A 23,256-nucleotide genomic window follows, 5' to 3' on the forward strand; every position below is an offset into this window, starting at 1 on the left:
GGGGGCCGCCTGGCCCTGCTCTGGATCGTCCCGCTTACGCTCAGCGGCCTCCTCGGGGTGGCGTGGGGCGCCTCCAGCCTGGGCGCGCACCACATCCACCACTTCCACGGTGGCAGCAAGCAGCACGCCGTGCCCATCGCGATCTACAGGTCGCCGGCTTCCTTGCGGGGCGGACACGGTGGGTCTCGGGCTCTGCGTGTAAATGTGTGTGTGTACATGTGTGTGTATGGAGGTGGGGGGGTGCTCATTAATTCTTGTGAGGGGGACTGTGTGTATGTGTCCCGTAGGAGCCAGCCCCGAGGGGGCATGTGCAGCACCTTCGCCCGGGTGGCTGAGGGCTGCAGGCTTGGAAGCTGAGCGCCCCCCTCCCCACCTGCCGCTGAGGGAAGCCCCTGGATGGAGGGCTGTGCTGAGCCAGGAGGGGATGCCGGGGTCTCAGGTGCCCTTGTGCCCCGGGCTTGCCTCTGGCTCTGCAGCACCTGCATCCAAGTGGGCTGGTGGTGCTTGTATCACTGCACAGGCTGCTCCTAACCACACCACTTGGGGGGGAGGGATTCCCGGGGTGCAGCCGGCCAAGCCAGACAAAGGGCGGGGAATGAAACAAAGGAGCCAGTGGAGAAGTGATGAGGGGAGCGCTGAAAAGGGGGGCAGGGTGCAGGCCAGGCAGTGCCAGGGCTATGCAGTGGGCTGGGCTGGGGAAGAGAGGCCAGGCTGGCAGCACGGCTTCCCAGCACTTCTGCCTTCTCCATTTGCATCCCTGCCCTCAGCATCCCCAGGTCCAGGCACCTAGATGCCCTTCCACTAGCATGAAGGGGCGAGGGGAAGGCTTGCCACTCAAGCCACCCTTTGTCTGCTGAAAAACCGCAGCCTTCGGCTTTCATGCTTCCTCCTGCTCTGTTTTCTCACCCCACCGGGCTGGGAGGCATTTGCAAGCGTTTCCTGAGCTGGCAAGAAGCCCACCTTTGCCTCTCTGTGTCTGTGCAGGCTGACCCAGGTTCAGGCAGTCCAGGGCAGGGAGGATGCGGTGAAGTCGTAGCCACGCTTCACAGTTAGCGGGCATCGTAGTTTCTGTCAGTTGTTTTGTGTCGCCTCTGTTCAGCAGTAAAACGCTGGAAAGACCACAGCAGCGTGTAGAAAAGGGCACTTTCGCAGGCCTCTTTGTGAATTAAACTGTTGCCCTTAAAAGTCTGGTCTGAATCCAAACCACCTGGAAAATTCAGGCCACTGCTCTCCTCCTGAACACACTTAAGCTCTGGCAACAATAGCAAGAACGCGGCCTGTTCTGTACCATATGTGCTTGCAGGGGAAAACTAAAGACTAGGATATGTGTTCATCTGTAGGATTGCTGCTGGCTTTGTGATCCCATTTAAGGGCTTCATGAAAATATATTTTGAGAAGGCTGGGGGGGGGGGGGGGGGGGGGGAGGCATGGCATGTGAGTACAATTCATCAGGGTGTATTTAGATTTGCTTGATATGCTGGATTCTGTTGAAGGTGTGCAAGGAAAGAGGGAATCTCTCTGGGGAAGGAATGAGTCAGGGGCTGCCACTCTTTAGGGGTTTATGGGGAAATCCAGAAGCTGCTTCACAAGTACAAGTGGTTGATGGTAGGGCATGTGGGGTAGTACACATCTGGTGCATCTGCCATCAGAATGCAACTCACAGTTTGCCTTGTAACCCTAGGCTTGCTTCTGTGCATTTAAGTCAGATGTTTTCTTACTTACTTCATGGTATTTTTAAACATCTAATTTCCTTCGTTATTGATTCTTAAGGGACTATCTCCCATTTTCTTCTATAAGTTTCATTGGAGCGTTTCTTCCTCTGGCTAAACAGGGATGGACAATGCCCTGTGGAGCCTATCACCATCAGTGTATTTCTGAACAGCAGCCAGAGGGGACTGCTTGAGAGAGAAGGGGTGGCAGTAGGTATTTATCCCTTGCCTGAAGCCAAACACATTTCCTCTTAAGTGTTTCCAACCCATCTTGGAATGGGGTGCTGAGGAAGTGTATTTGATACTCAAACCTAAATCCTTCCAGCAACTGGAGTTCACAATTAGAGCCATTACATTTTAGCAGCTTTTTTATTCTGCCCTAATATATTTAAATGTTAGGATAGTTAGAGCGATTTCATTACAGCCTTTTGGAACTGCTAATTTGGCAGCATTTTCATAAAACCATAAAAATTAAAGGTAAAACATCCTATTAGATCATCTCATCAGTCTTCTGTGAGAATTTTTTCTTCAATATTTTGATATCAGTGGTGTCAGAAGGACTGGTGAGGCCACTGTCTAAATCTCCAACAAACTTTACTGCAACCAGAGCCCTTGCCACGGCAGCACCTGCCTGCCTTAGAATTGCAAACAGATAGCTCCTTCCCATGAAGACTTTATTTCCATCCTATTTCTTTAGCCTGTCTCACACCAAACCCAGCTGCAACTCATCTATGGGGTAGGAAGACCACAATTCCCAAATGGTAGGGCTTTTGTTACTTCTTTGAAAAACCTTTTTTCTTCAGCCTGCTGCCTCAAATTCTCTTAAATATTTTTGCTGGAATTTTGCATGGTAATTAAAAAAAACCTAAACACTGACATGCTATTTTATTCATCAGAGTTGTGCATAGTTGGCAGATAAGTAGAATCCCAACCAAGTAATTAGCTCTCATTCTGTTAAAGATAGTATTTCAATTCAAAATAAAAACAAAAGGGCTTTCAGATGTTTGACCAAAATTGTAAATTTTACCTGGCTTTCCTATTCTTACTAAGGTGGGGCTGTAGAAGTCTGTTGGAGGAGATCTTTTGCGAGCCCGCCCTGCTGCTACATATGGAAAGCTAAACTCCAGGATCAGCAGCAACAAAAACAATGATCCTCTGGATCATGATAACTGCAGCAACACAGAAGGGGATTGGTGATCTCTCAGAAATGTAGTTCCAGACTACTCGGGGCTGGCAAGGGAATAAGTGATTTTTGCAGAGCCTGGAGCATTTGTGCTATATGTTTACATATTCTTGTCCCACTTAAGAAATGGGCTGCTTCATTCTGTAATAACTGAACTTACCAGGCATTTTTTAAGGTTGGATCAAGTAGAGTACATTGCAGTACCCATAGATAACAGAAGCATCTGTTGTGACTGTTGGGACAAGATCTACGTAAAAGAGGAATGGTTGTGGCTGTCAGGCCTACCTTAAATGGGGAAATAGCATCATTGGTCAGGCTTGCACACAAAGATCCGGAAACAGTGATGGAACTATTATGCATCATGACTGGACACTGCTTAAGCAAAAGACTGGACATGCACCCTCAACAGAGCTTACATTTGCCATCTTTAATGATCTCCCTTATGCGTCTCTCATCTGAACCAGTTTTCCCACTGGGACAGAACATAGCATATACCAATGGTCAAGTACTGTAAACTAACTTTGATCCAAGGATTTCAGTGGAAGTACACAAATTAATACACACGTAGATCTGTGTGTAAATTTACTAACATAATCTATTGTACTTGTATTTGTATTTTAAAACTGAGGTTATGATTTAAGAGTATCACATGTAAGAACTTTTTTAAATAATTAAAATAACTTATTGGCTCACTAGGTTGTTGAACAGAGCTTTTACCTTAAGAAATCTTGCTAGGTTATTTATTATGTATCAAAGTTTAAGTGTGGAACCACAGTGGATGTTTTTCTATATTATATAGTTGGGTGCTGTTATATTTTGTTTTGTGTTCTGGATTTTTTTTTTTTAATGAGCCTAACACTTAAGGTGACTTCCCCCTGCCCCAGAGTTGTGTGTCACTTAGGTGCCTAACTGCTGCATGTGTCTTTGATAATTCCCTCTAGAATTAGCTATTGTCTTACACATGTGAACTGTGAAATGTTGCTAGAGGTTTGTACAGGGAGGTTTGCTCTGTGTCTGTTCGTACTGTGATTGTCTCTTCTCATTGTTATTTCAGTCCTTGAATATAATGTGCACCAAACTCATCCCAAATTTTAAGTGGTATCCATTTAGAAAAGCATATATAATAGAAACCCCAGACAGCCTTTGCTAAATAAAGTGTCACTGTGGGCTGGATCTTGCAACCCTTATTCATTCAAGATGCCCATTGAACTCAGTAGAAATTTTGACTAAGTAAGGACGGTAGGATAGAGATTATAATACTGCAGTAAAATCATTATAATACTGCTGTGAAAAATAAAGCCACAACAGTTTTGGAGATGTGCTTTTGATGTACACGTAGCATTTTTTTTTTATTGCTGTATGTGCTGTATGTGTATGAATAAGGAAGCTGTAGATGGATTTTTTTATTAGGTTAGTTGAACTAAGTTTTGTTTGTCTGTTTTTCATTTTTTTTATCTATTGGGATTAATTCTTCTACCTATAGTGATAATACAATACATGTTTCATTGTAAGTGGCATTTTGAGTCAGAATGTGTATCTTACATTGCAGGAGAGGATTTTACTTTAGATATAATGCTGACTTTGTAAACCTTACCTAGCTGTTTTTGTAAAGCAATGTGGTATGTGATGTGGAAGTGGAGATATTTTTATTGTGCAGTTTTGAATTATTATTGTGATATTTAGTTAGGGGAGCTTTGTGTTTGTGGCTCTAAACTGATTTGTGTATATGTATGATACACTCTTTTCACTAACTCATTTCCAAACTTCCTGGCTGTTCTGTCTTAAATTGAATTCTTGCAGAATTTAGGAATTGTCATTCTTTAAGACTATAATGTACAACTGTTTTGTAAATATTACTTTAAATGATACAATTCTTATATCCCCTTTCATAATTTCCAACATGCTGTATCAGTCATTTTTCATGTCTGTTGCCAAAGTATTAGCATAAGTTGGACTAAAATGAATTACAAAGCAATCTCAGTCAGCAAAGTGGTTAATTGGTTGTGCTGTTAAATATGCATATTATGAAGTAGGGTTTCCATACTATTATTTCTGTCAGTATGGCTTGTCAAAGAGTTACGCAGTCTTTGGTGTTATTGTGGACAGTCTGGAGTACTGTAATCAAAAGTGGAACACTGCTGATGGATTTCTGATAAACATCTTAATACAAGCCCTCCTGCCTTAGTACATGCACAGCTATTGATTGACTTTGGTGCCTTACAAGAATCAAATAAATAACAACACACTGTTGTCACTTATCAGCAATAGCACTTTTGCCTCAGCCTGCAGTAATCATGTTTTTAGTTTTGAAACATGTATTATTGTTCTTTAATCAAATACTCATTCAAATGAGCTATCAGAAGAAATTCATTTAGCATAAAACACAGTAAACTTCCTACTGCTTCTGGTTTTCCAAAATGGATTTTAACTGATAGTGAGCAGTTGACCTAAGCTTTCAGGAAAATTATCATTCTCTTTATTTTGGATCAATGGAAAGCTGTAGAAAGGCAAAACTGTACAAAGCCTGTTATGCACGGTATGAGTAAGAATAGCCAATTCCATAGTGTGGTAATTCAGTTTTTTCTAGCTTTTTGCACACATGGTCATTACAGCGGTTAACTATATAGGATGACATGCTCAATCATTTTATTAAATTTGTAACATATCATTTAGCTCAAGGTTTATCTGCTCATTTTTCTACTTCTCTTTGTGCATTGTGAAGTTCTTAACTTTCAGTAGTTCTTAACCTCATTAAATAATCAGAGTAACACTGCTGGCCTCTTTCATCTCTCTCCCTAGAGATTTTAGTCATCCTCATATCTGTTATCAAGCCTGATGTCCTCTAGTCTGTAGCAGTATTTATATCAAATGTTTATGAACTAACTACTTCTATTGTAGTTTGCAAATATAGTGTAGGTGGAGCTGATAGGTCTTGCTGTGATAATAGGTTGACTTGAAAATGTAGCTGTGATTACAATTAGTGGAATAGTCTGATTTGATGAAATTATAAATAACTACACTATACTATAAAGTTCAGAGTACAGAGTGTGAGAATGAGAGCCATTTGTATTTCAGAACTTTAGACATGCACATAATTCTCTTCCATAGTAATTATTTGAAAGGCTGAAAGGTTTTTTTCTTGCTAAATTAGGTTTTTCTGACTCGTGTGTGCGCGCGCGCACACACACGCACACACACACACACACAGATGGGCATATACATTCATGCACACACACATGTTGAATCAGATTGCTTATGAGTGTCGGGTTACAGTTGAGTATATTTTTTCCAAATAAAAAAACACGCATAAAACATTTTAAAATACTCTCTCCATGATTATAAACATTTGGTCAAATTTCAATGATTTCCTTAACTACTGGCAAAATTGCTCAAAGTAGAACTGTTTATTTGAGTTTAGAAATACTGAGAAAAAGAAGGCAGGCCACTGGAAATTGGGCAGGTAGGAGAGGAGTGGAGCTGCCAAAGGTTGCTCAGCAGAATGATGGAACACCTAGGTTCTCTGGGCATGCAGTGGTGGGGTGGCTTCATACTAAGGAGACTACACCATGTGTGGCATGCTGCTACAATTAATGAGCATAGATTCATGATACAAAGCTTATAGTGACTAATTCTGTGCTCTGATAAGCACTTACTACTTAAATTCACTGGAATATCCCACAATAGGAGTGTGGCTGGCTGTTATCCTAAAGGAAATAGGTGACAACGTTTAAAAAAAAATACTTCGGATGAGATTTGGCTAGTAAGACATTTAATGATTCCAGCAGGTGAGTGGAATCAGTGGTCTGAAAGGGATACAGTTTCACAGTTGAGATTACAGAGCCAGTGGCAGGCGAGGTTCTTTTGGTAGATGTGATATCTTTTATTAGTCCAACTAAATAGTTGCAAAAAAAGTTCTTTGTAAACTTTTGGCCAGGGTATATTTGATTTAAATCAAATCAGTTAAATAACGATTTGAATTACTGGTTAGGAAGCCTCTATTTAATCACTGTTTTTACAAAAAGTATATTTTTGTTGCTTGATATTCATTATTACTTAAACTTTTTGAAACTTTGCACTTTGAGAGAGTGGTAAGGGCTTGTCTGTGTACACAAACTTGCAGAGAGACAAGGCTGATGTGTGGGTAATCAGGTCTGTTCTCATTTCCATATGCTGCACTGCTGTTAAGGATGTTATCTCTGGAGACAACAAACTCTCCCTATGCCTGAAGAAGGCTGTTTTTGCCCAAAAGCTTGCAAAGAACAATTGTTCCAGCTATTTAGTTGGTCTAATAAAAGATATCACATTTACCCAAAGAACCTTGTCTGTCTATGATCTCTGGAGACACAAATCCATAGTTTGAGAACTGAAGCTAAGCGTCACAGAGATGCTTAATGGGATCTTCTAGACTGAGTTCTGAGTCCCACTGGGTAGAGTGGTTTTCTTTAATCTTTACTCATCTATAGAGAAGCCTCTGGGAACCCCATAAGATTGGGCCCCTAATATAGTTCATGACCTGTTGTGACCTATTTATAAAAGTTCTAAAAAAGTTTACATGAATATATTGTTTTAAATAGTATATAATTAGAAGTTATAGTCTCTATTCCATGATATCATCTTTGAGCTTGAAGATCTCCTAAATTAAAACTATCTTTTATATACGTTTAAAAAAAATCTTAAAAAATAAAAAATGATGATTAAATAAAAAAAATGATTTGAATAACAAATCTGATTTTTTTTTTGTATGTTTTAAAAAAAAAATCATTGATTTTTAACCACCTTACTTTTGAATACAAACACCTCACTTCTGGCATTGGGAGACTCTGCTGCTGTTTTGTGTTCTCCCGGGTAGAAAAGAAGCTAAAGTATAACAAGAAGCCTGTGAAAATGTAAATGAGTGGAAGTTTGGAAGACAATAGGTAGAGGTAGGAGGGAAAGTAGGGATATGTGAAGGGGATGTGGGGGAAATGTGTGAAGGAATGCAAGTGGTCAGCTTGAGGCAGGTTACCTGGTGTGTCAGATATCAGGCAGGTTGTAAAGTGTCATAAATCTAATGTTTGCATTAAGTCCATGGTTTTTTGTGTCCAGTAGAGTTATGAAGTGAAGTTCGTAGACTCATCTATGAAAGGGGTTTTGTAAGTTTCCTTTGAGGATTAGAACTGAGAGATCGGAGGGGGAGTGATTGTCTTGTGAGAAGTGTGCACCCAAAGGTAATTGGATATTTTCAGTGTGTGTTCATTCTGGTACGCAGTTATTTGGTTTCTCCTACATATTTTCCATCAGGGCATTTGTTGCACTGGATGTGATATATTTCTGGAGCCAGTGCCAGTATGCTGTGCTTCCAAGAAGTGGGATCCCTAATGCAGCTTGTTCACTGGGGTTGAACATGTGTATGGCTGTCTCAGAGTTATCTGCAGATCTCTGTTTTAGGAAAGGTGAGCTATACTTGCTCCAAACCTCTGTCAGACAGGCTGTCTTCTCCAAAAAACACTGTAATGGGGGAAAAAAACACATTGCAAGTTATCCACTCCTGTTGGTGCTTTTTGTGGAAGAGGGTGATTGTGCTCCTTTTCTTTTTTTTTTAATGTAATTAAAATATAAATAGGAGAGAGAGAGTGATCAAGTGGAAATTTGTTTTTTTCATACTGATTTACACAGTATAACCAGTACAGTGTTTTGTCTCAGACATTTTCTTCCCTTAAATACATAGGTTTGTTTCCCAAAGAACAGTTTGTCCATGGATGAACAGAAATGTCAGGGCTCAGCAGTAGGAGCTTTATCATATGAGAATTACAGGTTAGGGCTTTAGTAGGAAACCTACTTATACCTCCGTTTAAAAATTATAAAAACATTAGTCTTTTCTTCATGTTTTTGCTGCAAAGAGGAATGCAAGACCATATCTGCTTAAAAGTTGGCCTAAAGACCACGTGCTTCCAAAAAAGGATGACTTTTTGTAATCTTTGCCCTGTCCCAAGGCAGCAGAGAATTTCTTTGGACTTCTTGGGTTCCTTCATTTGGGAGTAAATTGTATTGGGGGAGCAAGAAGATATGTTAAAGATTAGGCTGTGACCAACCTTGCTTGGGTCAGCAGAGAGGGTGAAAAGGATAATGTCCAGCCGAGCTTGAAGAATCCTCAACATTTACATTTCTAGCTCAGAAGAATTGGTGAGTTAAGCAATACCATAAGTGTGGTGAATTGTAGCACAGTAGAAAAAAATGTGATTAGAATTCACAGGGGCTGATACTGAATATTTTAGGGCTTTGTTTTAGGCCAAAGTGCTAAAACCCAAGGAGAATATAAGTCTAACATTTATAGAGAACAATTTTTGTTGTTGTTTCTGGCTTCCCTGTACAACCACATAGTAGGGATGAGATTCCCCATGACTCCCTCTAAAATGGATTAAAAATATACACAAGTAAATATTTTCTATTTACATGCTATGGAACACCCATAAGAGTTAATATGCCCTGTGTTCAAATGATTCCTTTACAATTATTTTTTTTTTTCAGTTCAGAGAATTCTTTTAACTTAAGCAGGTCTCCCTTCCTTACATTAAATATCGTAATATCTTTATTAATTGTAGATTGTGCAACTAAATAAAATATTTTAAGGGGGAGGGGGAAGCAAACAGATACAAAGTGAAGCTTGCTTTTGGTGCACATGGCCAGCATGGATTTGATTTAAATCAAATCCATTTTGATCATGAAATCACTGGTCAGGAAGCCTCAGTTATTCATTGTTTTCTACAAAAGGTGCATTCTTGTTGTTTGATATCTTTTATTCATTTACCTTCTTGAAACTTTGCACTTTTAAAGAAAGGGAAGGGCTTGACTGCGTGTACACAAACTTGCAGAGCGACAATAGGGCTGGTGGGTGGGTAATCAGGTCTGTTCTCTCTCATCTCCATGTACCGCTGTTAACAAGGATGTTATTATCTCTGGAGACACAAATCCATAGTTTGAGAACTGAAACTAAGCATCACAGAAATGCTTACTGGGATCTTCTAGACTGAGCGCTGAATCCCATTGGGTAAAGTGATTTTCTTTAATCTTTACTAATCTATAGAAGAGCTTCTGGGAACCCCATAAGATTGGGCCCCTAATATAGTCCATGGCCTGTTGTGACCTATTTATAAAGCTTTTCAAAAAAGGTTACATGAATATATTGTCTCAAATAATATATAATTAGAAGATAGAATCCCTATTCCATGATGATATCTTTGAGCTTTAAACTATCTTAACCTATATAAAGATAGTTTTAGGTTTTTTTTAAAGCATGCTAACAAAAAATATGATTAAATAAAAAATTCTGATTTAATAAAAAAAAATCATTGACTTCTGTTCACATTGCACATGTCATTTGACTAAATACACATTACAAATAATTTTTAAAAATCTGGAAGGAACATGGAGAGGGGATTCTTAATTTTTTTTTTTTTTTTAATTGGAAACTATTTGTAAAAAAATATGGTGTTTGGCAAACTCATCCCATGCTTTTCCTTTGCAGTTGCTGCCTGGAATTTATGACCAATTAAATTTTATGAGCCAAATGCATCATTTACACCTGTGCCACCCAGTTAACATCACTGGGATGACAGTAATGTAAAGAGTCAATCCTGCTTCTGTTGAGGAGAATGGACGTTTTTCAATAAGAGAAAGATTAGGATTGAAATGTCAGAGGACTCTTGAGGTCCCAAGCCTTCACAATCTTATTCAGAAAATTAAACCTGGCATTTCTCATATGCATAAAATTATATGAAGAAAATGCATGCCTGATTAACATTAGGTCTGTGCTCTTGCAAAGCTGAAATATGTAAGAGTTAACTTTTTAACATATTTTCCAGATTTACCCGGGGTGGGGGAGGGTAGGAGGGGGGGAATCCAAATGTTCAAATTATGTACTAAGGATATCACACGGTCTCTACTGTGGCTATGTCAACATGCAACAGATTGAAAATTTAGCTGTAGTTTCTAAACTGGATTAACAGATTTCACTATGGCAATACCAAAACAGCACTCAGACAGTTGCTGCAGTTGCACTTTGGTCTCCAGAACACATTGAGATGCTTATAATAAAAAGCCATTTAGGACTGAAGCCAGGTCATTTTTACAACGTTGATTTTTAACTCCTCAAACAAACCCCTTCAGCATTTATCATCATTAAACTATGAAGTTTTCTTCCCTTACTCAGCACATATTGACAGCATTAGTTTCTGAAGTTTGACATAATAGAACCTAATAAAGACTACTAGTAACTGAACTTTAATAGTATTTTATGGAAGCAGTTCATGAAGAAAGTATTATAGAAAAATCTATTTTACAAAAGGGAAAACACTTGAAAACATTGTAAAGTAAGGTTTTAACTTTGTTAGTGCACAGGCCATTGTAAAAATAATGTATAGTTAAATTTACAGATCAGGAGAATTGTTGTCGGTCCAGCCCTTGCACTATATTTCAGTTTGTAGCTGCATTATTTACTTCCAAAGACTCTAGACTCTGTAATTAGTTATATGACTGAAGAAATGGAATGACAAAAAGTATCTTGGGCAAGTGAGGACTTGCAGGTGATTGTGGGGAGAAAACAAGGACTGATTTTTTGCTATGTAACTTACCATTTCTCATGATTCAGTGTTTTTTTTTTTTTCTTTTCTGGTTCTTAACTATCTGTATTCAAGATGTCAAACAGATTGCTTAATTTCAGAGGTGGATATCAGCAGAAAAAGAGCAAGAAAAATGTTTTTCTCGCTTTATACATAGGCAGTTATTTAAAAAAAGTGGAGTTGATTGCCTTGTCATTCAGTAACTCTACCGAAGTTTGTAGAGTTACACTGGACGAAAACTGGTGTGAATGTGAAGAGAATTAGTCCCAGTAAGTATTCTCATAGGGTGAGATCTATTGGCCTCTGCTAAAGAGCTTTGCCCTGTGTAAAACCTTCAACTAGGATTTAAGAGACATGATACCTTAATCTGGCTTTTTTCAGGAGTGTCTTTCACTCACTGTCATCATCTGATTGTTGTTAGAGAAACAAGTGCCTACTACATGGCTCATTAAAAAGGTGATACTTAGTGTTGTTTGGACAGGTAAATACGTCCTAGGATTTCATAAATATTTTGTGTTTACATTGTTTACTTAATTTGTTCTCTGCTTGATAATCACCTTTTCCTTTTACCATTTTACAACTTTGCAGATTTGCATTGACAGAAAACACTAGTAAAGGATTGTATTGGATGTAGAAGTGGAGTTAAATATGCAAATAATAGCTAGTGTGTGATGCAGCTGTTGTCTCCTGTACTACCAATTCAGTACTACACTATAATTAAGAAAAAAGTGGGGAGGGTAGAAACAGTCATTGTAGCTAAGTAAGATTCTGTATAAATATCAGGGATGATCAGTTCAGCACTGCCAGAAAATAATATTTCCAAGTATATAGAAACAAAGCAAAGCTGAACACTTTAAGTTTCTGATCTTCATAGATACTTGCATGTCTGTATTACTGTAGCATTAATATATATTTTTCTTCATTCATCTTCAGAACGATCTTGCTTCATTTTATAGAGGCACTGAGAGTCAAGCTCTCGCACTCCTTTTTGAATGGCTCAAGGGAGCCAGAAGCAGTCAGATTGACTAGCTGAGAATTTCCACTGGGCCATTCTCCTACTTCTCCACAGTGTAGGAGGCATAGTTGGGGCATGGCCTGAGCATGCAGGCTTCTGGTTGTAGTCAGCTGGGATAAATTACAGCAAGCTGCTCTAGTTTGTCCCATGACACAAGGGGGAACAGATCTGCTCTAAAAATCCTAGAGAGAAAACCAACTTCCCAGCTGTTCCTCCCACAGAAGCTTGGCACAGCAGAGGAATACTGGCAAGACAGGTTTAGGATTAGATTGCTCAACCCTGGTTCATATCGATTAGCAGGTACTCACACATGTATTTCCTTAGACATGGGAGTAGCTACCAACCTGAGTTCTGGCAGAAAGCAGAGTAGAGGTGCACCTTACAGATTAAATGAACTGGAGCTTTATTTGTTTTCCCGAACAACAGGTCATGGCAACAACTTGCATGAAAGGACATACAGAATGCAGGCTATCAAACAGACAGAATGATTTATATGTGAAAGACAAGGAAGCAGGTAAGAAGGAAAGAGGAGGAGAGAGGGCAGTGCTGAAAGGCAGAGTGGGCTGGAGAGCACAACAAAGCAAAAAACTCATATGGGCATAAAAGCAAATTCAGGTTATGAGTTAAGAATCTGTAGTCTCTGCCTAGACCATACCTAATGCAGTCCAATCTGTGCATGATGTCTTGTTCTGCAAATTGAGTTCAAGTCATTTAAAAAATTTTGTACTTCTGAGGCTAGCAATGAAATGTCCAGGGAGGTTGAAGTGTTTGGTCACTGGCTTTTTTTTGTACGTTTCCAGTCTTGATGTTTGACTAGTATTCATTAATTCATTCTGTCCAATGTAGACAGCGGAGGAGGAGGTGAATAAACCCCACATATTATATTTCATGTGGTTTAGGGATGATGTTGTCTTTGTTGATGAGGGGGCACAGCTGGCATTTGGGTCTATTGCAAGACCTGGTTACTCAGTAGTAATAGGAGTTGGGTAACCTGCTTTTGGAGAGATGCTGTTTGATGTTGGGGGACTCTCTGTAAACTAGGGTAGGTTTGTTCCCCGTGACTACCTTGAGATGGCTTAGGCAGGGGTGGGCAATTATTTCGGAGAGCTGTTGAGGGCTGCACGGGTAGCCCTGCACCTTGATAGGTGCCCCACCTCCTCGTCGCCAGCTTGGGACCAGAAGTCCTGCCCCCTAGCCCTTGACAGAAGCCCCTTCCCTTACCTAAGTAGTACTCCTTGTGGGAGGGGAGGGTTTCCATCTTGGAACCAGAAAAAAACACAAATCGTATACTAAAAGTTGAACACTTACTAGAACATATTTTAATTTTATTACCAAATATATTTTTGTCATGATTTGTTTGCAAAGTGTATATAGCGATGATTGCACAATAACTCAAAAATAATGTCTTACTTTTGTGTATTGTGTGTGGGGTGTGGTTGGGGGTGAGTGGGTGTATATGGTGGGGCATGGGGGAGTGTGTGTTTAGGGGATTTGTGGGGGGTATAGGGTATGTTGAGGGGGGTATACATGTGGGGAAGTTTGTGGAGGCAGGGTGTGGGTATGTGTCCCACTTGTGGGGTGTGAGAGAGAGTGGGGACTCCCCTCTCCCCCCTTCCATGGTGCAACCCCCCACCACCAGTAGCAGCAGCCTGCTCGTGGCCTACACAGGCGCTGCTATCTGGTGGCACATGGCTCTGGCAAGCACTGCACATGATGGCAAGAAGTGCAGCCAGGCTGACCCACCTCCATCCCTGTGGCACACATGCAGCTCCTGGCACTTGTGCACCACCGGGGGAAGCCCCACATGATGGAGCTGGCTCCTTTCCCTGCCCTCTGCTGTGCAGGTCCTGGGACTTCACTGGAAGTGGAGGGTAGACCTGCCCCTGGGATCTGCACATGCAGGGGGGATCTGCACGACACTGGCAGAGTCCTGGGATCTGCACGTGGCAGCAGGGCTTGAGGAAGGCAGCTGGCTCTATTGTGCAGGGCTTCCCCAGGTAGTGCACAAGTGCCCCACTACATGTGCGCCATGGGGAGCCCCGTGCGATAGAGGTGGGCTAGCCTGGCTGTGTTCCTTGCCATTACATGCAGTGCTGGCCAGAGCCACGTTCTGCCAGGTGGCAGCGCCTGCACAGGCCCCAAGCACCTGCTGCTGCTACGGGCCATGGGGGAGAGTATGTGGGAGGGTCCCTACACCTTCCCCACCCTCCCTCACACTCGCATCTTGCCCATCTGAGCTCTGCGCTCCTGTTGCCCCCCTGGGTGTGGACTCTATGCTCCTGCCCCATGCTCTGCATTTCTGCCCAGCTCTGGCTCCCCCTCCCCCTGCTGCTTCCCTACCTGTTGTCCACAGTGAGCACTGCAGCAGGGAGACGAGGAGGTGCCGCCCGATGCTGGGGAAGCTGAGCAGGTCCCTTGGCAGCTGCAGCAGTGGCAGCAGCAGCCCTGCCTGGAACCTGTGTGCTGGTTGGGCTTCTGTGTACGAGGGTGGGAGTGAGGTATGTGGGTTGGGCGGGGTACAGTTAGTTGGTGGGTGACCGTGGACCAAATGAAATTACCTGGTAGGCCATGGGCTGTATTTTGCTCTCCCCTGGCCTAAGGTGTCTCTAAGGTGACACAGGTAGTTTGTAACAGAATTAAAGATCTCTTGAGGGGCCGGGGTGCAGCAGCATGGTTGCACCTTGCCGGCAGCTGTGTGGTGCCTGTGCAGTGAGGTACAGTTACTTTGCTATTGGTCTTAGCAAATTGGCTTGTCAGTGCAGCTCTTGCCTGAGCTACATTTTTTCTATGAGGTCTCTAAATTCACCAGCTGGTCAGCATGGGCTCTGGCTGCAGCCTCTGTAGCCCAGAGGTGAGCACTATGATTGTTGCTTATCCCTTCTTTTCCCTAGCTGTTGGGGGAGAAGACGGGGTGAGCAACTATGGGGAGGAAGAAGAGGCAGCACTTGCTTCATGGGCTTTGGAGCTAAGCGAAAGTAGGGACTCCATCCAGAGCCTGTACCAATCAGCTGGTGAGCTCCAAGTTCATATCACATTATGAGCTCTAGCAGGAGCTGCACTGACATGCCAGTGAGATCAGAGAGCTCAGTGCACATGCATCACACAGCTACAGGGGCTGTGGCTGCATCCCTCAGTCTCCCTGATTCTGGATTGGCCCATTAAGCATGCCTGTGTTAAAAAGAGAAATACTTTTTCTCCCATGCTAATTTGTGCCTTTTCTCAGATCATGCCTTCCAGCTGTTTACATGACTGTGTACACATTCATGCTTATTATTTCAGAAATAGGGCATATTTCTGGTTGTTAAAAAGGACACAGCATGCTGATTTTGTGTGTGTGTGTACAATAAATGTACAAAATTCAGCTCTTCCTTGTTTTTGCAAGTAAAACATATCTGTCTTTCTGCTCATGGTAAATCTTTGTAAATTTTCCATCAGCATATGAGTTTTTGGAGAGTCATAAAGGCATTACACCATGGTCATAATTTGCTTCTTATTCCATAGTCCCAATTCTACATGTTGTTTGATATCTTTTATTTGAGAAGGGCAATCTTAATGCATTGGGCTGATTTCTAAGTTGGTGAATCTACATCACAATTCTGCCTCTGTTGAGTTTTTCCTAGCTACATTTGCACTTTGCTACTGCCTATAAATTTAGCAGTTATGTATGCTTGTATCTTGGAATCAGTATATCCGGCTTTACTATTTGTGTGATGTATGTCAGTGGTTCTCAGCCTTTTTAGATTCAAGGAGTGCATCATTAGATTCAAAGCTCAAGGCAGAGGTGATATCTTTTATTAGACCAACTAGATATTTGCAAAAAAAATTCTTTACTTGCAAGCTTTTGGGAACACTTACCCTTTCTCAGGCATAGGAGAATGCAAAGATTTTAAAATTTCCCCTAGGTGGAAATGAAAGTTCGTATTTCACAGGACAGCTGAAGGTATTATTAGGTCTCCTGGTTGAAATAGTTCAGGGGTTTTCAACCTTTTTGTATCAGTGTACCCCCAGCAGCTGGACGTGGAGCAGGGTACCCCTGGCAGCTGGACACGAAGTGGGGGAGGCGGGGGGGGGAAGGGAAGGGAGAAGTGGTGTGCAGTTGGATGCGGAGCGGTGGCAGCTGCTGCAGGAGAGCTTTTCCTGCTCCCTGCATCCGGCCAGACAGGTGGTGCCTGCGGAGCAGTGCGGGATAGTGCGTGGCAGCACTTCATCCCCACCCACCCGCGTGCACCCACTAGGGCCTCCTCAGGTACCCATGGGGTACGCGTACCTCCAGTTGACAACACCTGGAATAGTTCATTTTGTGCAAATTAGGCTCACGGAAATGTTAGCACAGTCTATTTACCTCAATTTTGTCTGTTGTCAAGCAGGATGTTGAATTATGTTTCCTTCTGGTTATGATATTTCATATTTCACAGGAGGATGATGTGATAGATGCTGTCCTGGACAGAAAATTCTCTTGTGTTGAGGCACTTTGAGCTCTGTGAACATGTAGATTGAGCTGAAACAGTAGGCAGGGTGTCAGCTTTCAGGTTGTTCCAAGGTGGTGAATTTGCTTCCTTCTTGTAAAATTATGAAGTCTTCATTTCAAAAAATGAAAATAAATTTGATATCTTCCATGTTTCAGGGACACAGGTTGTAGCCATATTAGTTTACAGGCAGAAGGATTCATTAGATTCACGGCACCGCTCAGCAAATGCCATCTCTTAGCTTTCACTTGTTTTGTTGACTCTGGAAAAGTAATAGAGCTATTCCGCTACAAAGAATTCAGACAGACTATAACAAGTCAGAATGCTATATTCGATACTAGTATATGGTTTCCTGTTTGAAACCTCTGAGTTAATCTTGTGAATCAAGGTTAGGTGTTTGCATATCTACCAGAACTAATATTGTGTGATACCCTTAAAAGGATCTCACCACACCCTGGTTGAGAATCAGTGCGTAGAGATAACGTGAACTGAGGGATATTTTTACACTGTGAAGCTACAGTTACCTTTGCCTGATTTGGCTACTTGCTTTAGGACATTGGACTTGGCTGGATATGGCATTAGAACTTCTATTTGCTCCAGCTTCAGGTTTATTGACAATCTACTGGGATAATTATGTCGCTTGTTAATTATGCAGAATGGTGGGGATAGCTACTAAGACATGGTCCATTGAATTGCAATGATTTTGTATAACTTGCTGCGTATACTGCCAGTGCCTGGGATGAATCAGTAGGTTGCATGTTTAGCTGCTAAGGTCAGCCTTAATTTTTTTTTTAGTACATAGCCCTCTGACTGCTTGCTTCTTTTGATCAAACCCAAATGCTGTTTATAAATTATTATAAGCAGGAAGGGGCTTATTCCTTCGGACACTGCCCCAAGTGCAGACCGAGCTGTGGCTGCTGGTACCAGGGCAGCAGCCTGACTTCTCAGCACAGGAGGGGAGAGAGATCCCCTTTTCAGCCTCAGGCTGGCTGGGAGGATTGAGGAGCCTGTACTGGGGGTTGGCTCCACCCCTGCCAGAGCTGGAGTCCATTGCCAAGTCCTCTTCTGTCTCTGGGCCAGCTGAGGGGAGGTAGGGAAGGAAGCAGAGGAGAAGCTCAAGTCCCCTGCCACGTTCCCTTTTCATCCTCTGGGACAGCTGAGAGGGGGGACATGGCTCCCAGCTCTGGGGGCAGAGCCAAGCGCTGCTGTGGGCTTCTGCCTGTCACACCCCTGCTGGCCTCAGCAGGCCCAGAGTCTGAGAAGGGGATGTGGCAGGGGACTCCAGCCCTGCAGACCAAGTGGCAGGCAGACTCAGTCTGCAGCCGCCACTCCATCTGTACTCAGGGCTATCCCCCTCCCAGTAGGAGGAGACTTATTCCTCCAGATGTTGCCCGGAGTGCAGACCCGGCGGCCGCAGCCAGCCCAGGCAGAGTGGGGTACCCTGCTCCCTGCCCCTCCCCTCCTCCCCCTGGGCATCTGGACCTGCCCCCACCCAGACACTGGAGTGGTGAGGAGAGAACGATTGAGATGGGGGCAGCAGCCTCCGTTCCCGTTTCCCCAAGCGGGAGCCTCTTCCCAGCAGGAGCTGCACTCCAGGGCTGGCAGAGCTGCTGCAGAGTGCAACAGCACTGTGGGGGGCTTGCAGGCCTCTGTCCCGCTCTGGACACCAGTGCTGCTACGCACAGCACTGCTGCCGGGTAGGGGCTTACTCCATGACGTGTCCTCGCCCCCGTTCCGCTGGACTGGTGGGGCAGGGACATGGCCAGACAGGGCTCCTTGGAGGGGGCAGTGACAGGATTATTTCTCCTCCCTCCTGCATCCAGCAGAAGGGACAGCAGGGGACCCATTCTGCTGCAGGGAGTGAGCATGGTGGCTACTTTGAGCAGAGCTGACTGCCAGTGTGGGTAGAAGGGGAGACTAACCCTCCTCCCTGTCTCCCTCTGCCCTGGGGGCAATGGTGCCCCATTTCTGCAGCCCTGAACTATTCCAAGGGTTGTCAACTGGAGTACCCGGCAGACCTGGCTTGGGTCCCTGCCAGTGGGATAGAGACAGGGGAATTAAACCCCTCCCTAGTCAGAGCCCTGCTCCTGCCTGTCCCTGCTCAGGCTGGGATGCAGAGGGGCTGGGCCAGTCTGGCTGGGCTGGAGCACAGAGCCCAGCTCAGAGAGCATGCTGGGGGTCTCTGGTTTAACTTAAACCAAGAAGGGGTCTGGGACAGACATTGCATAAACTGGTTTGAGCCAAAACAGTTAAGACTGATACTACAGTCAACCAGGTTTATCTCAAACCGGTTTCAGCCATTTTGAAATTGTTATGAAAACTGAATGTCTGTTCTGTTACAGGTTTAAACCAGTTTCTGATCACTTAAACTGGTTTATGTGTAATGTCTGTCCTTAGCCGGGTACAATAGGCAACAATGACAGGCCAGCATCGAGCATGAAAACAATTGACAGACTTGGGGAGGAGTCCTTGCTTCTAACTTATTCTTTTGCTAATTACTCTCATTGGATGCTGGAGTTAATCTTGGGACCTAGGGGTGTTTATAGACATGGTCCGGGGGAAAGGGGGTGTGGGCCAGATTAATCAAGTCTGCTCCAATGTGCTGATTTTACTATACGTCAGAGCAGCCTTCCTGCATGTGTTTAAGTGCTCTAGCTCCCATTGTCGTCTACTGTGATTTTGTTCCTGACTTTATTGGAAGCGGGACCTTTGCGTGTTTAATGCAAAGTTGTTGGGATTTTTTTTGTATAGCTATATGAGATCTGAGATAAGCTATATCTGCTGTCAGTTGTTCTAGTGAAACCTGTTGAACCTAGTACAGTGGCACGGATAGGATAACTGCTTGGCTTGTAGTTTTAGTATTTTAAAATGGTATTTTCGCTCACAATATATATTTTAAGTGTATGTAATAAAACCAAATGGTACATGGACAGGATATTATGCTGAACAATAGTTGAATTTAAGGGGAATAAATCCTTCCCCATGTCTGAGGCAGAGTTCTATAGAGTAACATATATTAGCTGTATGTTGCATTACTATCGCACACATTTATTCAGCATTTGCCCATAGGCTCAATTTATTGCATCATTCTATTGCATCATATTCTCTTAAGCATGTCTATGAAAGAACCCCCATATTTAATCAAGGATTTTGGAATTTGATTAATGATATAGACTTTTGTTCCAGTGTGGCATAATCTACCATGTCTCTAATTCAGTTTTTAAATAAAGGTATTCTTAGATCTCTTCATTCTTGCTATAGTTACGTTGTTTTTTCCTGTTCTCTCCTGGAAAGAATTAACATTTAGCAGTGATATATTCTCTCATAAACATAGCTAAAAGAGTAGTTTCCATTTCCTTGCAAAAAAACGTTTGTTACCTCTTCCTCAGAAGCCATTAACTCTTGAGAAAATACTTACCTGTATACAAAAAGTACATTTCTAAAATTAAAACAGAGGCATCTTTCTAAATGTTTTGGATTTATTTAGCATAATTGTTTGGGAGTTAAATATGTGCAATGAAGGTACAGTAATTAAAATGTATTGGTGTATGTCTAATGTTTATAGATAGCCCTTTTAAAGGAGACAGAATGTATTGCCATGTTCAGCTAGCCTATCTTAATTCTAAATAAATTTGTCATTGTTTCTGTGTTTTTCTCTTACAACCATTCAGCAGTAAATACAACACTGTAGGGTATTTACCTTGTAGTTCTGTAATTGTAATTATATGCTTAAGTGAATTAAATTCTGGAAAGAGTAAAGCGATGCCCCGTGTCTCTGCACCCTGGCTTTATGGGAGAGATTCTCAGCTCCACACTCCCCTTGGGAATGTCAGCATTGCATCAATACCTAATCTCTTTTCTGGTCCTTAGAATGTTGCTGATTTAAAGCGCTATTTTGTAGTTCCTATGTTAAAATGAATTATAACTTGAAGATACGCTGATTATCATACTGTTGGACATAAAGTTTGTAGAACTGTTAACAACAGTTAATGGCTCAATGGCCGATTTTAAAAGTAGTAGTATTGTGAAGGGACATCTTATTACAGAAGCCCAACCTATATAGGTAAATACTGTGTAAGAGTATTGGTTCTACCCATCAAATCTGGATTGCTGGCATCTAAATTATAGGTCCATTATAAGAAAACAGCACAACTAATAAAACAATATAACAAGGCTTTATTAAAACAAATGTTGGATTTATGGCTATAAGCCACACTATATCCTCTTGTGTAAACCAGATGATATGTAAGTATTGCATGACGATCAGTTTTCTGAATCTGTACATGTGAGATACACGCCCCTGAGAGGAGTTCCCTGATAGGCATGTCCATATATTCCCAGATTTAAAAAGAAGCTGTTGTCTAGATAGCCCATGTCTCTGTGAGGTTACCATGTATATAGCATGTTCAACCATGGTCCATTCTGCTTTGACTTACATGGCTATTAATCCAGAGATATAAGGTGAGAATCAGGTCCACTTCTCTCTACTTGGCTTAGGTGAGGTGGGATATATTGGATGGTTCTGTAGTATGAAAGCTGGGAACTTCTGGACCATCTTCCCAAATGATGTAAATAGGTTTCTTTGTCTTTCTTCCCTGTCACACCAGCTATAGAGGTGTCCCACCAGTGTTCTAATGCAGGTTTTCGAGCTGACATACTGTTTTGTCATGTTTAACACATGTATTCTGTCTACTTCAGTTTTTTTAATCTGTAAAAAGCAAACATTTTTTAATCTACTTCAAATAGGGATTGGGAAGATTAATATTTTCATGTTTTTTTAAAATACCTCGTATATTCAGTTATGTTCCTGGGTGTTTTAAGGTTGAGAGATTAGACTTTAGGTGCTGGCACAAGGGACATTGTGGTCTAACCATTTTCCTTTAGCCTAGAGTGAAACTTGTAGAGACAAGTAGTGCATATTTTAATAAAACGAAGCTACTATCGAAGTGACTAGGAGTTTTGGTTTAGAAAATAATAACAATCTGTTTACAACCTGATTTTTGGAGTGCCTTGTGGATTACATTTTTACATCTCACTTGCATCTTGCACCTTTCAAGATGTAAACTCAACTTCAAGTTTTTGATTACTTTGTATTATTTTTACATAGGTAGATGCATAGAAAATGCAAGACCATTCTGTAAACTTTGGGACCAGATCCTATTCCACTCAGGAAGTGGTCATCATTGTTAATCCCTCAATTTGAGGATGATCTGTACCCCAGCTCATTGATGGGTCTTAAGGTGACTTAAGAATCCAATGCTTAAGCCACAGGTCTGTACTTAGAAATTGCATGTCTTTCTGCACAGCAGAGTAGGCTGCAGGCTGGGATCCATCTCCTTTTCCTTACTCCATTCTTTCTCTCTTCTTTGAGGGCAAAACACTTTACCTTGAAATGGGCTGCTACTTGGTTGAGGTTGTAGTAGCACTGGAGTCAGTTGGTAGGTAGCTCTTCCCAAGTCTTGATATCAGCATCTGTTTTCTTGAGGTATGCTTTGAATGTTTCCTTGAAGCATTTCTTCTGGCCACTGTGAGATCTCTGGCCATTACTAAGTTGGAAGTAGAGCACTTGTTTTGGGAGTCGAGAGTCGGGCATCTGCACATGTCTGGTCCAGCAAAGTTAAGGATCACCAGGTTAATATTAGTAACATTGGCTTCAGTAAGGAAGCTATCATTTGTGCTATGATCTTCCCATTTCATGTGGTGGATTTTCTGGAGGCATCATTGGTGATGATGTATCTCCAAGCTCTTAAAATGATGACAGCATGTCACCCATGTTTCATAGCAGTAGAGGAGAGTGGGGATGATGACTGCATTGTAGATCTTGGTGTCTTTCCAGAGATCATGATGAATAAAGACACACTGAAGCAGTTTCCCAAAGGAGGCGCTTTCGCACTCATCAGTGTTCACTCTCTGACAAAGGTGGCTACTGAGGTAGGGTAGGGGAAGTGCTCAACTACCTCCAGGAACTTTCCCTTGATGGTAATTTGGAGGCATAGTTCACATTTCTGGCCTGAGGCAGGCTGATAGAGCACTTACTTCTCAGTGTTGAGACAGAGGCCCAAAGTTTAGTAGGCTTCGGGCTTGTTGCGGGTAGGTCTTGCTTGACCAATCTCATTTCCTTCTACGACCAGGTGACCTATCACCTGGACAAGGGAGAAGAGATTGATGTCATATATCTTGACTTTAAAAAAGCCTTTGATCTGGTATCCCATGATTGCCTCTTGGAGAAACTGGCCAATTGTCCCCTTGGGTCCTCCACGATCCACTGGCTGGAAAACTGGCTCCA

General features: G+C 42.3%; 1 protein-coding gene across 16 annotated transcripts in view; it reads left to right on the top strand.

Annotated features, from left to right (window-relative positions):
* NRXN1 (neurexin 1) overlaps window positions 1-23,256 on the top strand; it is a 1,211,846-nt gene that overhangs the window by 770,058 nt on the left and 418,532 nt on the right. Inside the window, exons 1-2 of one of the 16 annotated variants that reach the window (XM_025201864.1) lie at window positions 12,674-12,804; window positions 12,931-13,018. The exons of the other annotated variants lie outside the window; for them this stretch is intronic. Of the exons in view, the coding sequence (XP_025057649.1) occupies window positions 12,934-13,018 (85 nt within the window). The 5' untranslated portion in view covers window positions 12,674-12,804; window positions 12,931-12,933. Of the gene's footprint in view, window positions 1-12,673; window positions 12,805-12,930; window positions 13,019-23,256 lie in introns of those variants that run through there. 16 annotated transcript variants of the gene reach the window in all.

Source organism: Alligator sinensis, unplaced genomic scaffold, assembly GCF_000455745.1.
Source record: "Alligator sinensis unplaced genomic scaffold, ASM45574v1 scaffold131_1, whole genome shotgun sequence".
In the NCBI taxonomy this organism is placed as follows: domain Eukaryota; kingdom Metazoa; phylum Chordata; order Crocodylia; family Alligatoridae; genus Alligator; species Alligator sinensis.